The sequence below is a fragment of the Lissotriton helveticus genome, chromosome 4_1 (assembly GCF_964261635.1).
Source record: "Lissotriton helveticus chromosome 4_1, aLisHel1.1, whole genome shotgun sequence".
NCBI lineage: Eukaryota > Metazoa > Chordata > Amphibia > Caudata > Salamandridae > Lissotriton > Lissotriton helveticus.
In genome coordinates this window covers 583,912,880-583,929,469 of record NC_136063.1, presented here as the reverse complement: position 1 = coordinate 583,929,469, position 16,590 = coordinate 583,912,880, and the positions used below count along the sequence as shown (strand labels likewise).

The following is a 16,590-nucleotide window of genomic DNA, read 5'->3' as shown; positions in this document are numbered from 1 at the left end:
AGCAGTAGTAATATGCGCAGAGTCCGAAAAGCCAACAAAAACAGGTTCAGAAAACAGGAGGTTGAAGTCAAAAGGTCTGGTGATGACCTTGCAGGAAGGGCCAAGTCCAACACCGCCCTATGGGCTCTTTAGGGCTTACCGTCGGGGTGGTTTAGGCCTGGAAAAAGTTTATTTTGTACGGGCTAAATGGCAGTTCAAACTGCACACAGAGGCTGCAATGGCAGGCCCTAGACAAAGGCTACTCAAGTGGTGGCATAATAAGTGCTGCCAGCCCACTAGTAGCATTTATATCTGATAGAGACTTCTAGCTGCAGATTCGTTACCTTTGAACTTCCCAAGCATCAGGCTGGATCCGGAAACTTTTGCTGAGCAGTACCTCTTGCGTGTGACGTCGGGTGTCTCCATTCGGCTCCGTGTGACGTTGTTGGTGTCGGTTATAACGTTGCGGTGCCTACAAAGGCACAACCCAGGCACTCGGACGTCAGTTCTTTTCTTTCCACGCCATTTAAGAGCCAATCCGGAAAAAGCTACCCCTCTGCCGCTTTTTGGGAGGCTTTTTTCTCGACTTTTCTCGATATTTTTAAGTACGACTTTGTGTGCGAGGGATGTCTGGTAGGAAGACAGGTTTTAAACCATTTTTGTTTTTTTGAAATCTGTTTATTAGCTTTCCACCACAATCAACTTACATATCGTTCAAAGACATCAATACATGCACTTTCAACAGTACACTGGCAATAATAATTCAGAATCCATGCGATAACGCAACCGGCATATTAGGTCAGGATGAATAATGTCCAAACGTTGGGTAAGAACTAAGTAGGCCCAATATGCTCTTGCTAGCATCAGAATACACAACTACATTGTAAGTATGCATGTGCTGCATGGCCACATAGTAATAAGTCAAACTATCCCACCCCCCCCACATCCCACCCGTGACCCACCCACTCTCACCGGCGTGTCAGACCCTACAGCATAACATATCACAATAACCCATTGGGACAATACTAATTATACAGGGCACCGTTCCTATGGCAGTGCACAACAAATATGGCCATAGTAGGGGGAAAAACACGCTCACGCACACCCAGGTCTGCCCATTGACTCACTCATTCATGAGGCTACATTTTCTACCTGTTCGCTTGATTCCGAACCAGAGTCTGCATCAACCGTCTTAAGGTCTGTGACCAGGCCCTCCCACGCCTGCGCTGCTTCCAGTGCTCTATCGTTGTGGGACCTCTGGACCTGTTGTAGGCGAACCATGCTCTCACTCCCCGCCCACGTAAGTAATGCCGCTCTCCACCTGGCGAAACTGGGCCACCCGACTGCCTTCCAGTGGGTCGTCATCTCCCTTTTGGCCAGCAGCAAACCCAGATCCAGAAAACTACTAGTTATTTTTGTCTTGCTAGTGTGGGGGTAGACAGGTTTTAAACCATGCAGGACTTGTTCCCGCATGATGTCGGTTACTGATCCCCACCGTGTATGTCTGTGGTGTCATTAACACAAGCACGATTCGAATTTGTGTTCAGACTGTCGGGCGAAGGCTCCAAAGACCTTGAGGGAGCGGGGATGAAGTTGGTCGCAGCCGGCAGTCGACACCGTCTAGCGAGAGTCCGAGGAGGTCACGATCCCATTCGAGGAAGAGGTGGTCGCAGGATCGCTCATGGAGCCGTAAGTCCTCTTCCTCCCATTCTAGGGCATCTGGACACGAAGTCCAAGCGGACTTCTACTTCACCTCAACTGGCGTCCGCCGTAGAGAGAGGTAAGGAACACCGACGCTCTAGGCACGGTTCTGCGGAGCTGGAGCCAGAGTCGACTTCATGCCTCCCTCCCTTTCCGGGAGCCAGAGCGACTCCTGCTCAAATTAAAGATTTTTACGAGGCCATGCGCAGCGTATTTGAGCGGAACAACCCTGTTAAAGAGCCCTCGGGCGCCGTGGGGTCGGATGAAGCCCCATCTGGTCTGACGCCTTCGGCCACAGCCCTGGAGGGGCTTCAGGGGTCCGATCCCGGATCCGGTTTGAAGCTGGTCGTGCCAACGCGAAATTCCCTGGCGTCGAAGTCGGTGCCCTCGATGTTGGCAGGGCCCATCAGAGGCGCAAGCCCCATCCTCATCCCTGAGGACCAAGCCGGCACGGCGTCGAGCGACGCCGATTCTGACATCGACAGAGCCCAGGGGTTCTATGTTGTCACCTGAGCACTTTGTGGACGTGCTAGGTTCAGGAGAGGAATGGGAGGAATCTGGAGACCCTTTAGAGAACCAGGATGTCTCTGAGGAGCCTATGGGCTGGTATGGGGAACTTTGGGAAGCCAGTGGTCTGGATACTTCCCCAGACACTGGCATGCTCTCTCCACCTACAGTGGCTACAGAGGAGGGGGCGTCCTATGCCATGGTGGTTAAGAGGGCAGCTGAGGTCCTTGGACAGGAGCTGCTCTCAGTGCAGGTCAGGACTAATCTCCTCACCGAAGTGCTTCAAGCTGGGGCTTCCACCTCTGAACCCCTGTTGCCCTTTAATGAGGCACTTACGGACGTCCTTCTAGGAGCATGTTCCATACCTAGCTCAGGGGTTCCTTGATGAGGAAGATTGCACGCCGCCATTGCCCAGCTCCAGTCGACCCAAAGTTACTCAGCCAACACCCCACCCTAGAAAGTTTGGGGGTGCAGGCCTCTACTTCCCAGGGTGCATTCCCTTCTGCCCCTCCAGATAGGAAGTCCAAGAGACTGGACTCATTTGGGAAGATGTTTTCTTCCTCCAGTCTGGCATTGCTGTCATTAATTACATATATATATAAGTGTTCTAGCCAGCTACTGATTTATCAGTGAGAGTAATTGCAAGGGTGCTGCTTCTTTGTATTCTATGCTACGTTAAACCCAACAAAGATTTTGTATGTTGATATGTAACATCTTTGTGATTTAGCAAGACATATTTTCATCATTAGATGATGTCATGTTTAGTGAGAGTATTTCAGGGGTGTGACCAAATGCATCATTTTGTGTTGTTCTCAATGTTAAAACAATAAAATAGAGTAACACCAAATAATGTGTTGCATTTGATGAACAGGATGCACAATGTAAGTCCTATGTTCAAGCTTTCAGCAATACAATTATAAAGTTTGTACATGTACTATGCAAGACAGACCTCAAAACCCAAGTTTAAAAAGGGCAGTACATGTTAAATTAGCAACCAGCCTCCTTTTATATTTCTTCTGCGAAAAGGTTTTTAAATTTTGATTATTTCAACAAATACTGTAATATTTGAACATATTAAAAAAGCTGGGAATAAGCCAAAAATGTTAAATTGTAATTTATGAAATACAAATCATCAGTAGTATGAAATAGTTATTTTTGATTTTTCCAGCAATACATCATTCATCAATACATTTTACAAAATAATAACTGTATCTATTGGAAAATACTCCAAAAGACCAATCATTAAAATTGTGCTCTCAAAGTGTAGATCTGAGTGGGAAAATGTAATACACTGCAGTAGCATTTATGCATTTTTATTAATAAAGATGTTTGTCTTTATGTTTTAGTTTGGCCCAGATGATATTGGGAACTTTGATCCAGAGTTTACAGATGAAAGGGTTCCATATTCTGTTTGTGTATCCTCGGACTTCTCAATAGTGAATGCTAGCGTCATGGAAGCAGATGATGCATTTGTTGGATTCTCTTATGCACCACCCTCTGAAGACTTGTTTCAATAGTAGCTTACCAATACAAACATACATTTCCAGCTTGGCCTAAAGAATTTGCTGAAGTTTTCATGTAACACACACAAGTTTGAGAATACGCCATTAGTGCCTTTTAACATAGGAAGCATATTGAAAAAACTACTCTGAGGTTAAACATCTTTGTTTGTACTGCAAATATATATTCTGCTGGTGAGTAAAATATTTTTATAGAAAGACAGTGAAATGAATGACATGCATTAAATATACGCTGATATGTTAATCTGCGTTTACATTAATAAGTGTCCGCCAGGATTAGCTTTTGTTCGATAGCAGTGCTGTTTAACAAATGCTAATGTACTGTGCATAATAGAACATTTTGCAGTGACCTTCGTGCTTTTTTTGTACTTATGCAATTATCGTTCGTATAATCTGTGTTCAGAAAAACAAAATTGTACTATGTTCTTATTTCCTTCTAATAATTATACTACCTGACTGGGAGAAAAAAATCCCATAACTGGAGAATACAAACTTAAATAACCAGTCATTTAAGGTCATATGCAGTGGTTTTTATCACTTGCATTCACTTTTGGGCATTATTACTTTTATAGCTTCTTGTGCCTATAAATTGTAGCATTGGTTTAAACCTTACCTGCATATCACACTTTGTTTATTAAATTACAACATATTAATCAACAATTATCATAAGGTGCATAACCTGCCAATGATAGACTTTCATGGTTGAAGAAGTAGACTGTTAGGAAGATTAGGTAATACTCAGACACATTGAACACAATTTCAGAAATGTTATTATTTGACCTGGAGACATATTTGCAACACTAACTGTCTTCCATGTAATTTCTCCTTCTCAGTATTTCACCAGAAAAGCCAAGAAGCTGTAAAACATTAGTTTTTAGAGTAGGAAGTGACTTTTGTGACATTAAAGTAAAACATAAAATTGCATATGACCTTTAGTAACTGAATTGTTGTGTATATTTCTTTCATATTTTTCAATGTTAATTTTGAATTTATACAATATTTTCCCTTCAGAGAAAAAATTATAAAAGATTATATTTTCAATTGTCAAATATTCCTAGAGTTTATTTGAAGTATGATGAATATTGTTCAGAGAGTTTGTAAAATAGTAATCTGCAATCTAAAGCTAGACATTTCAAATGATTAAAACATCTCATTATATCAGCGTGTTTTTATGGTTTTATTTGTTTTAATAAATTTGGGGCATGTTTCAACCTTTGTGTAGGCCAGTTGTTTCGGTAAAGGTTTGGGGAAGTTGTGATTCAGACATTTTCTACACAGCTGTAGAGGGAAGAGAATGACATTATGAAATCCACAAGTTGTTTCACGTGCAGATGAAACCTGGACCTACACGTGACTTAGCCCTTTTCCAGCTCTCATTGATGACTAAGGAACATAAACGAGCTAACTTGGTAGAGTATTAGAGAGTGCTTCAAGTACTAGCCAAGAATTGTATCATATTTGGCTGTGTCTCTTGTGGATATGTAACATTTAATGCAAACAGTAAAGAAAAATGGTTTGGGGGCTTACCAATATTGTCTGACTATTGTCCTTGTTGGGCAACATTCTGGTCTGAAGTGCTGTGGGAATATAACCGTTTAAATGCAACATCCTTCCACAGATATAACTATTTACGGCAGGGGATAAAAAGTAGGTAACATACTGTGTCTGAACGATTAACATTAACACTTTCAGTTATGAGGCAACCTGGAGTACACAGAATATACCATAATGCAGGTGTACTGATTTAGCAAGATGTGGCCTATCAATGTCAAACCTTTAACTCAACATTGTTACATCTTTGCAGGTATGGCTGCTAGTGAGAGTGCACCATACTTTTTTGCTCAGTTAAATTATTTGTTAATAGATTTTTGTAATAATACATGAAAACGGAAACTCAGTCATCTGGTATTTAGTGGCAGGCGTATACCAATAAGGTTACTAGCCACTGCACAGCAGCTATTACTAGTTTAGCAGAGTTTATGGGTACAATAATTCAACAGAGCATACATTTATAACGTGGATCCCAGCCCCAGAGTACATTAGCTCGGATGCAAATGTTCTTTCTTAGGGTCCTACTCATCTTGCAGCGCACAACACATGTAAAACACTATGAAGTAGAGGTATCTGAATTAAATAGAGCAGTACCTGGCACATACAGCCACGTCCTGTAGGGAAATTAGTGCATCCCACTAGTTCTCCTCGGACAGACGACTCACATCTCTCTCATGATATATGAGAATGTGACACAGGAGTTAACCAAGGATCAAGAAATGCAGGAGAGACACCCATCATAAGCTTGAGCTCAGGCGGAGGAAAGTCTGAAATATCCTCAGCCTCTTTCAGATAAGGAATGGTACATTGTAGCAACTGAAGGCAGCAGTAATACTGGGAATTGTGAATGGCGAAGTCATTTTGTTGGTTGTTGAATGAATGAAAACTAGATTGCAAGAGCATATCCTACTATGAAGTGCTGTTTAGGTTCTGAGAAGTGATGGAGGGAGTTCACTTTGTGCATTCGTGCACCTACCGATAATGTGGTCTCATCGATTAGTTTACCTTCCCAATGAGTCAAACACAGCGTGTCTCCTAAGACGAAGATTATTAACTCGGGGAAGATAGTTTACCCCCACAGGAGTAATGTAGGGACTAGCAACCACCCAGGTACCACAGGTCAAGTAGACTGGATCTGTTTGTGGGCCAAAAAAGCCAATCAGTGATTAAGAGGTGGGCTGTGCAGTAATAGAAAACGTTGTCCAACATACTGAGCCCACCGTCATAGGGAGACTTATAACATTTAGCCATAGAATATCTTGGGGTTCCAGCCTCCCAGAAAATACCTCAAAGGATAGCGTTTAGAGTAAGAAAAAAGCAGGGTTATGTGGTATGAGGAATTCCAAAAAGTGCAAAGCAGTATCAGCAGGGAGACCATTTTTTGTGAGAAAATATTCCCATTAGGAACAATGTGAATTAGGGACCAGTGGTCTAAATCTCTAATGAATGAGTCAAAAAGAGGACTTATATTTCCAGCCCAGAAGTGAGCGACGGACCCCAAAATGTGAATGCTCGAGTAGGTGAAGTCAATTGGTTCTATCTGAAGCTCGGGATCTTAGAACATGTGTCACAAGCAACACTTTCCTCCTAAAAGAGGAATTATTTGGAACAAGATATCGGAGATCATTCAGAAGTGGTTTAGGAGTTGCATAATCTGAGGACTGGATATCAAGGAATGACTTATTGAATTGTTCAGGTTTAAAAACAGATCATCTGCATGAAGAGAGAGCCTGTTTTCAACTCCAGATGCCAACTAAAAGCCCCAAATCAAATTTTCCATCTTCAGTAGCCTAGCCAAATGCTCATGGTCAAAGAGCAGGGGACCAAAGGGGCATTTTTACATGCCTTTTGCCTGGTTTGATTTGGAATGGAGAGGGCAGAATGTCATTGATTCATAACCTGGTGGTTGGTTTTGTGTGAAATAACGAAAGACATAGAATGAGAACCAGTAGCTGGAACTCGTTCTCTAGACGAAAGGAAATGCTAGGCAACTAAATCGAAAATCTTATCAAAATTGACACGATCGCTTGTGGTCCCATTCAGGTGTAAAACACAAACAGGCACATTATGGAGATTTCTAACATTATGATACCTGCACTGGCAGGGCAAGAAGGATAAGTTACTTACCTGTAATCCTAGTTTTCTTCCATATATGTAGCGCTAAAAACATATACATATATATGTATATCACAATAAACACAATGCAGCCCTCCATACAGTAAAGGCTGAGCAATGTAAGAATTTCTTTTGCATAAATATATAACATTCCAATAGAGCAGGGAGAAAGAAAACACATTTGAAAACTGCTTTAATGCATCATAGACCTCATACTCCTGCAAAGAGGAATGGAAAACATTACCAGCCAATAGAAACATAGAGTAGAAAGCTGAAAAGCTAACCCACAGAAACACAGAATAAAACTGGCACTGTGCCTTTAAGGCAGCCATGACGCCTAGCTTCCCATCATGCCTCAGGGGTGACAGGTCAGTTGTTCTTTGAGGAGACCCGAAGGCCAGGGCACAAAGACATGACATTCACCTTGATCACTTGCCCAGGGAGGCGGGTGGGTTGCTTATGACTTTGATGAGGATACCCCTGGAAGAGAACTAGGATTACAAGTAAGTAACTTATCCTTCTTTTCCAGGGATCCTCATCAATAATCATAAGCACATGAATCGAGTAGCAAGCCCATCCTTTCTTCCTGCGGGCAAGTGACAAGTACAAAATAGAGTAGACATTTTTATAAAACACCATTGACTCAAATCGGGCTAGCATTTGAACAGATTCCTCAAGGAGGCTTGGCCTAGTTGGGTATCAGCTCTGGAGTCAGAATCAAGATAGTAATGTCTAGTTAAACGTGTGTTCCGATTTCCAAGTTGCAGCCTTGCAAATCTCAGCCATCGGCACATTTTGTAAGAAAGCTATAGTAGCTGCTTTCCTCCTAGTCAAATGACCTTTACGGGAAACCAACAGAGGCTTGTTGCTAATTGGTAAGCCAATTTAATGCAGGACACTATCCACCTCAAAATGGATCGTTTGGAGGCTGGAAATCCTTTCCTAACAGAGCCATAGTTTACAAACAATTGATCAGACTTTCTAACTGATTTTGTTCCCTACAGATAGAATTTGCGAACCCTCTTGAGGTCTAGCGAGTGAAGAGACCTTTCTGCTGGTGTAGCAGGATTTGGACAAAAAAGAGGGGAGAGAAATCGTCTGGTTGACATGGAAGTCAGACACTCCTTTTGTTAAAAAAGAATGGGCGAGTTCTCAAAACCACCCTATTGTGATGGAGGACCGATTATGGTTCCTTAGAGCAGAGTGCCTGGATTTCACTCACTCTGCGTGCTGATGTTATAGCCACCAGAAAAGCCACTTTCCATGTAAGGTGCTGTAACGTGGCTTTATGAATGGGTTCGAAAGGAGGACCCATCAAATTGGACAAAACCAGATTCAACTCCCAAGAAGGACGGACAGGGGGATAAACCTTCTTCAACCCCTTAAGAAAATCCTTGACCACCTAAAGGTGAAAGAAAGAAGGTTGGCTAGGTGACTTTCTATAGGCTGTAATGGCCGCCAAATGAACCTTTATAGAAGTGTACTTCAAACCAGATTTGGCTAAATAAAGCAGATATGGCAAGATTACCTCCTCTTGCCTGCTAGTCTGACTTCAACCATTACATACACACCATAAGTAAAATCTCTTCAATTTAAAGGAGTAAGAGCTCCTTGTGGATGGCCTCCTTAACTCCCTCAAAATGTCCATACAGTCCTGAGGGAGATTTAAATGTCCGTACTGCAGGACCTCAGGAGCCATGCCTCCTTAACTCCCTCAAATTGTCCATACAGTCCTGAGGGAGATTTAAATGTCTGTACTGCAGGACCTCAGGAGCCATGCTGCCAAGCTGAGTGAGGGAAGACTGGGGTGCAGAATTTTCCCACCCATTTTGGTCAGAAGGTCTGGCCTGCACTGGAGCTTCCTGTGCGGACAGATAGAGAGTTGCAGTAGGTCTGGATACCACCATTGGCGAGGACAGTCCGGTGCTATCAGGATCATCTTCATCCTGGATCGGATGAGCTTGGTCACCACATCCGGGATGAGAGGAAGGAGCGGAAAGGCATATGCAAATGTCCCGGACCAGTCTATCAAAAGAGCATTCCCTCGTTCCTGGTCGGTAAAATCTGGATGCGAAGGTGTGGCATTTTCTGTTTAGATAGTCTGCGAAGAGGTCTATGGATGGCTGACCCCATTGATGAAAAATGTCTGCCACCACCTCGTCGTTGAGCAGCCAGTCTTCTTGTTCTTCGAAGGGCCGACTGAGAGCGTCTGCCCACACGTTTTGTTCTCCAGGCAGATGCACTGCTGTGATCGAGAGGTTCCTGGCTAGAAGCCAGTGCCAGGTCGCTTGAGATTCCAGTGACAGCGGGCGGGAGTGCGTTCCTCCTTGTTTGTTCAAGTAATACATTGTGTTTGTATTGGCCATTTTTATCAATAACGATTCGGACTAAGTCGATGGCTGGAAAGCCTTGATGGCTAAATGAACTGCTCGCACCTCTAACATGTTTATATGATAGGTCTGCTCCTTGTTCGACCATCTGCCCTGAGTCTGCAGTTGCGCCCCCCATCCCTGAAGAGAAGCTTCCGTGATCAGGGATTGTTTTGGGAGGGGTTGATGGAACGGGACTCCCACCAGTAGATTCTTCGACTGAGTCCACCACAGAATGACGCGCTGACTGAGAGAGGAGAATTCGGTCCTTCAGATCCTGCTGCAACGGTCTCTTCCTCATCCTCAATCTTGAGTTGGGTATGAGAAAATTGCAAGAGGCCATCGATCCCAGTAGAGATGACACTTGCCTCACTGATGGTTGATGTGCTTGAAGGATGATATTGCACTTGTTTCTCATTGATAACAGTCGCTCCTCTGAAGGAAACACTTTTCCTAGGCCGGAATCCAGTGTGCCGCCCAGATAGTGGAGCGTTTGAGTGGGCTGATGGACTGATTTCTCCATGTTCACGTGAATACCCAAGCGGTGTAGCAGATCTAGGCAGATGCAATAATGGCTCTGCACCATGTGAGGAGATGATCCTTTCAACAGCCAGTCGTCCAGGTATGGATAAACACACAGGCCTTGGCGATGTAATGCTGTGGCCACCACTGCGATGCATTTCATGAATACCCTTGGCACAGATTTGAGGCAGAACGGCAAATCTGTGAACTAGTAATGCTTTGCGCCTACCATGAATCTCAAGAACTTGCGCTGGCATGGAGCAATTGGAATGTGTAGGTACGCATCTTGGAGATCTACCGAAAACATCCAGTCCCCTTTCTGTAGATGTGGATATATTTGATGGAGCGCCAACATGCGGAACTTCTCCTTTCGGATGATTTTGTTTAGAGATCGAAGATCTAGGATAGGTCTGAACTCTTCCGCTTGGTCTTTTTTCGGTACAAGGAAATATCTGGAGTAAACTTCTTCTCCCCTTTGAGCAGGAGGGACCTCTTCTATGGCTAGTTTCTAAGAAGGGTCGACACTTCCTGATGTAGCAAATCCAGGTGGTGAGGACGTGATCTTATTGGAGGAATGTCTTGCGGAATTGCGCCGATATGTAGCGCATACCCATTGCGCAGTATATTTAGCACCCACTGATCTTTGGTGATGTTGCACCACTCTACAATGCAATTTGAGATACTTCCTCCCACTGGAGTGAGCAACGGTGCTAGAGGAAGCGAGAACTTATTGCTTGCCTGGAGCTTTGGATGCTGAGGAGGATTGCTGCTGATGTTCACCTCTGCCGCTAGAGGAACGACTGCCTTGGTACTGCGACCTAGATTGTTGCTTCTGCGACCATTGAGTGGTTTGAACTTTCTGTTGGTAGTTCTTACGATTATAAGGCCTGTAGCGACACCTGAACTCCTTTTTCTTCTCTATGCCGAAGGCCTTAGGTGTACCCAATTTGGCCTTCATTCTGGCCATCTCCTCGTCAGTATGTGATCCAAAAAGGGAGTTACCAGAGAACGAAAGATTTAAAATACGCTGCTGAGCCTCTGGTTTCAAAGCAGATAGGCGCAGCCAAGATGACCTTGTGCACATTCCGTGTGCATATGAATGCAGCCAGAGAATCTCCATTTGCTGCTGTGCTGATCACTTGGTTGGCCACCAGCGCCCCATCTTGGAGAATCTCTGCGAAATCTTGTTGATCCTCCTTTGGCAGCTTCTCCACGAAGCGCTCCAATGAATCCCATAAGGATCTGTTGTATCGGCCAACAAGGCCCCAGCACTAGAAACCTTCAAAGAAGATGCTGCAGAGCTGCATGCCTTTCTCCCCCAAGAGTCCCGAGCTCTACTCTCCTTGTCTGGGGGAACTGAGGAAGTAGAAGCAACAGCATGTGTTTTCTTTGCTGCTGCAATGATAACTGAGTCGGGTGGAGGATCAAATTTCAGAAACAAAGGATCCGATGCAGTCGGTTTGTAGTTTTTCTGGATCCTAGCCGGAGCTGCTTTAATCGAGGATAGGGTGAGAAAAACGTCCATCACTGGCTGAAGGAGACCGGGAACCAATGGGAGCAATGGTCTAGCCGCAGACCGCTGAGGGAGGGTCTAAAAAATGATCGATGTAGAACTTGAGGTGCCAACATATCTACATTAAGCTTCTGTGCCCCTTTAGCAAGGACATTGTGGAAGGTGACTCTCTTGAGGGAGGGCTATTGGTAAGGTTTGGAGAGTAGTCCCTTTTTGAGTGAGTGGAGGAAGATGACCATGATGCTGTTCTTTTTCATTTATGATGAGCATGAGCTGGTCTATGCTCAGGAGATCTGCCTCGGTGATCTCTGGTCTGAGTAGTAGGAGACCTGTACACCTCCTGCACCAGTCGTTGTAGCGAAGATCTGTGCAGTGGACTAGAATAGGTCACTGTACTTGGCCAGAGGGTTCCTTCTGCCAATGATGAAGGGGCAGAAGCCATTGTGGCCAAAGGTGCACCGAAGGAGATTATTGTCTCTGTGGAGAACTTCTTGGTGACTTATTGGACTTTGAGAGCACCTGGGGAGAGCTCATCACTGAACAGAGGACTCCCTGCGGTCTTCGGAGGCTGAACGTCTTCTCGAGGAACGATGTGATGCAATGGAGAGTGTCTCGACGTCGATCGATTATACGTCTCTAAAACTAGTGACTCTTTCGAGAGGGATCTTCTCCTCGATGTCGATCCTTCTTTATGTTTCGACGTTGAATGCTCAGACGTCGAACTCCTAGACCTCACAGACTTCACCTTCGACGTTGAGCGCCTCGGAGAACCCAACGAAGTGCGAATGGACGGAGAAATCCTTCTCGACATTGAGTTCTTAGACCTTTCAGATCTCTCTCTCTCTCTCGACACAGAGTGTGTAATAGAAGCCAGCAGAGCCGAGATCTGGGCACTTCTTGACGAAGACCGCCGTCTCGACGTCGAAGGTGTATACCTTACATCGGGTCTCGATGACGAATCCTTCCTCACCGTTGATACGGGTCTAGACCTCAACGCTGAACGTCGCCTGGTTGACGTCAATGGAGGTGTTCGTCTAGACGTATAACATCTTGCCTCTGGTGACGACGAGGCATATCTCGACATTGACCGCCGCCTGGTTGACGGAGACGCCTGCTTCGATGCCTCGGCGACGGCGGAGCATCTCTCGATGTTGTACCTCAAACGGATGCCGGCGGAGACTTCTCTCCTGACGTTGGGCAAGCCGGCACCAACTGAGAATGACTCCTCAACGCCGATTGTCGCCGGGTTGACGATGGCGGAGGATCCGACGTACCTGTTGGCTTCGTTGGCGACCGATGTTCTCTCGACTGCGAGCCCTCCGTCAATGGTCTTTTTGTCGGCGTTTTTGCTGCCGATGAAGGTATTTTCGGCGCCGAGCCAGACGCCGAAGGAGAGCAGATTGGAACTTTACTTCTGGATGAAGATCTGGCTCTCTCCTTTCTCTTCTTAACCAGAGACCGGCCTCTTGAAGGTGTCTTTTCCTTCTCAGCCAGTCCATAAGGTGAATCCTCTCTCTGTCCTTCAGAGTTCTCTTGGACAAAGACTGACAATGCTGGCCAGTCTTGGGAGAGTGATCATTATGAAGGCAAAGTATACAGACAGGATGGGAGTCTGTTTTGGCCTTCTTGCCACAGGAAGGGCAAGGATCAAACAGAGAGGGCATTTTTGAGTGAAAAATAATGCTCAACTCTCCAAAATAGTGAAAAATACTCCAACAGTAAAAAGACGTCGAAGTAGAAAGAAAAAGTAGACAATAATTTCTGACAGAAATCAGAAAAATCTGAGAGCTGACGTAACCAGGGTCCTGACTGAAGGTGCCGGAAAGAACAACTGACCTAACTGTCACCCCTGAGGCATGATGGGAAGCCAGGGGTCATGGCTGCCTTAAAGGCACGGTGCCAGATTTATTCTATGTGTTTCTGTGGATTAGATTTTCAGCTTTCTACACTAATGTTTCTACAATACAGCCTATGGGCTGGCATTGTTTTTCATTCCTCTTTGCAGGGGTAGGACTTCTATGATGCATTAAAGCAGTTTTCAAATGTGTTTTCTTTCTTCCTGCTTTATTGGAATGTTATATATTTATGCAAAATAAATTCTTACATTGCTCAGCCTTTACTGTATGGAGGGCTGCATTGTGTGTATTGTGATATACATATATATGTATATGTTTTCAGAGCTACGTATATGTTTCCACATATATGTTTTTATATGTTTCCGGGGTCCCCGCGCATGGGAGGGAATATTCATGTGCTTATGACTTTGATGAGGATCCCCTTGAAGAGAAACTCCTCTGATCAGTGTGGACTAAGAAATGGATGCATTGATTCCAGGAATATAAACATATATTACACAGTCAGTGATAGTGACTATGTAGATTAGGTCAGAGATGAAGCTGCATGAAACGTAAAAAATATTTAGCTGATTTGAGATCAGAGTTGCACGTTTCATTCAGCTTTCTTAAGTGGGGGAGTGGAAATGAAGAGAAGGCCACCCAAAAAGTTACATTTCCAATTTTAAGTGCCGCTCTCCGCCACAGAAACAAAACCTGAGCAGAATTAAACCAAACTTGGCATGAAATTAGAACGTTACTCATGAAAGTGCCTTTTCTTGTTAATGTGTAAATCTGTGCAGTGAATTCAAGAAACTAGCATTATAACCCCTTCCACGCTAATGACAAAGCCAGCTCGTCATGGGCGTTACCTGCGCTGCGCTCATGACGAGCTGATGAACAAGCCATTTTCTCTTTGTTCAGCGCACAGCGGGGAAACCCCTAGCACTGTAGTGGTTAAAAAGTGATATGTAGGGATAAGCAGTTCGATCTATCCAAGCTGCTAGTCTGCAGGTAACAGTTCACATCAGCTGCAAGTTATGTGACCAAACGTTTATTTAGTAGGGAGTAGAGAAGACTCCACTTATTCAACCATGCCTCACTGTGAGTTAAGAGTAAATTACGTGCTATTTGAGATCACTGTGAGTTAAAGCATGACAATAATTTCAGGCGGTTCCTGCAGGTACAGAAATACAAAACTCCAGGAATCACATTTTCTGCAGGTGATACAAGAAGCAGAACAAAGCAATTCCCACCTCTACTGCATGGAGTGCAAGACCATCTGTTGCTGGGAGAACGGTCCGAGGATTTGGAATCATATGATAGTAAATAATTATTCTAAATTCCATCTGTAAAGCTATTCCCAGAACCCTGCCTGCAGTGACGCGGGGGTGCTCCTGGCCTGGCGCGCCTCTATGCGCCACACCCAGTGGTCAGGCAAGCTGACCCAATATACCCCACTTTGGCAGGGCACTTGGCTCCAGGAGGTTACCAACCTAACTGAATTTAGAGCGTGGGACCTCATTGGAATCTCGCAACTCTGAGACGTATGGGGAGGAGATCACATACGTTCCTTCCAAGACCTTCAAGCCCGGTATTCTCTACACCCCTCACAGTTCTACCGGTATTTGCTTTTGCGCCACGCTCTCCACTCCCACATCTCAGAAGGTACCTCACTGCCCAAGTACAGCCCACCCGAAGTCCAAATCATGACGGGTAACCTGGGGAGGGTGGGATTTCACGCATCTATCGTTCCTTAGCGATTAACACTCCCACCGCACTACACTGACTCGGGGACCAATGGGAGGGATGGCTTGGGCCCCTGGAAGACAAAGACTGGAGGGACACACTAATGACAACCATAACAATCACAACCTCCGCGAGACTCTGTCTAGTCCAAATATACTATCTCCATGCCGCCTACCTCACACCGAGGCGCCTTCACCGCGCAGGGCTCAGACCAGATGCGTTGTGCCCCCATTGTAGCCTTCAACAATCTGACTACTTCCACATGGTATGGGTCTGCCCGTAATTACACATTTTTGGAATTCCATAGTAAGGGAGCTCCCCGAGGTCCTGGGACGGGAGATCCCACATAACCCACTAACTATGCTCCTGTGGGTTACCGAGGGGTTGATGGGTCCAGAGCGGACAAACTCTTTTTGAACACTGCCATGATGGTGGCCAAGAGAGATATTGCTGCAAAATGGTTGAACCCAGTTGCGCCCACCATGCCACGATGGCGCAGGGGAGTGGACTAATGCGCAGCACAGGAAAAGCCCTAGTATGAGACCAGGGGATGTCCAGCGAAGTATCGCAAATTGTGGGGCAAGTAGGTAGGGATGCTAGACGACTGACATTCCACTTGTACATCTGTCATATCACTGTAAGAGTCTACTTTGTCCTCTTAAGTTTTATGCCTTTCTGAGGGGGGGGGGGGTTGTTTGATGCTGCAAAGATGCCATATATCTTCTATATATCAATGTCTCTGTTTACTGCTGGTCTTAAGTTCTATTTCTGTTTTCCATCAAAATCAATAAAATTGATTATCAAAAAAAATCCATCTATAAGAAAAACTGTATGTTTACCACTAAAGCTGCACAATATACACATTTAAAAAAGAAAAGGCAACCTCCCCCCCCTCCTTTTAAGAAAAACTGATAAATATAGCCTGTCCCTGTAAACGACTAGGTCTTTCAAGACAACCTGCGGTGGACTGGCTACCTTCAGCAATATGCAAAGAGGGCTGGCCGCCCACACTGGGCCACGTCCAGAGGCCAACCAACCCCTGCTGTGCAAGGCCTTGGCCATTCACAGCAGGTCAGATGCAGGGCTTGGCCAAAGGCCATTCTATGGGACCAATTTCCACTGTGTCGAACCTTTGGCTGTGTGTAGTAGAGGCTGAGCACCCATGAAGGTTAAGAACGGGGCCTAGTGGAAAGCAAGTCCCTTCGGCCATCGCGGTTGTGCATGGCCTTGAG

The 16,590-nt window shown here is 45.1% G+C and overlaps 1 protein-coding gene and 1 long non-coding RNA gene across 4 annotated transcripts in view; one reads left to right on the top strand and one right to left on the bottom strand.

Moving 5' to 3' along the window:
• The window catches only part of SGK3 (serum/glucocorticoid regulated kinase family member 3), a 517,133-nt gene extending 512,268 nt beyond the window's left edge, over positions 1-4,865 (top strand). For all 3 annotated transcript variants that reach the window (XM_078687207.1, XM_078687206.1, XM_078687205.1), the window contains one exon: positions 3,534-4,865. In XM_078687207.1, coding sequence (XP_078543333.1) covers positions 3,534-3,704 — 171 coding nt within the window. In that variant the 3' untranslated portion in view covers positions 3,705-4,865. The remainder of the gene's footprint in view (positions 1-3,533) is intronic.
• LOC144828763 (uncharacterized) overlaps positions 1-16,590 on the bottom strand; it is a 442,674-nt gene that overhangs the window by 385,891 nt on the left and 40,193 nt on the right. The window contains exon 3 of the long non-coding RNA XR_013610534.1: positions 5,235-5,284. This is a non-coding gene — a long non-coding RNA (uncharacterized LOC144828763). The remainder of the gene's footprint in view (positions 1-5,234; positions 5,285-16,590) is intronic.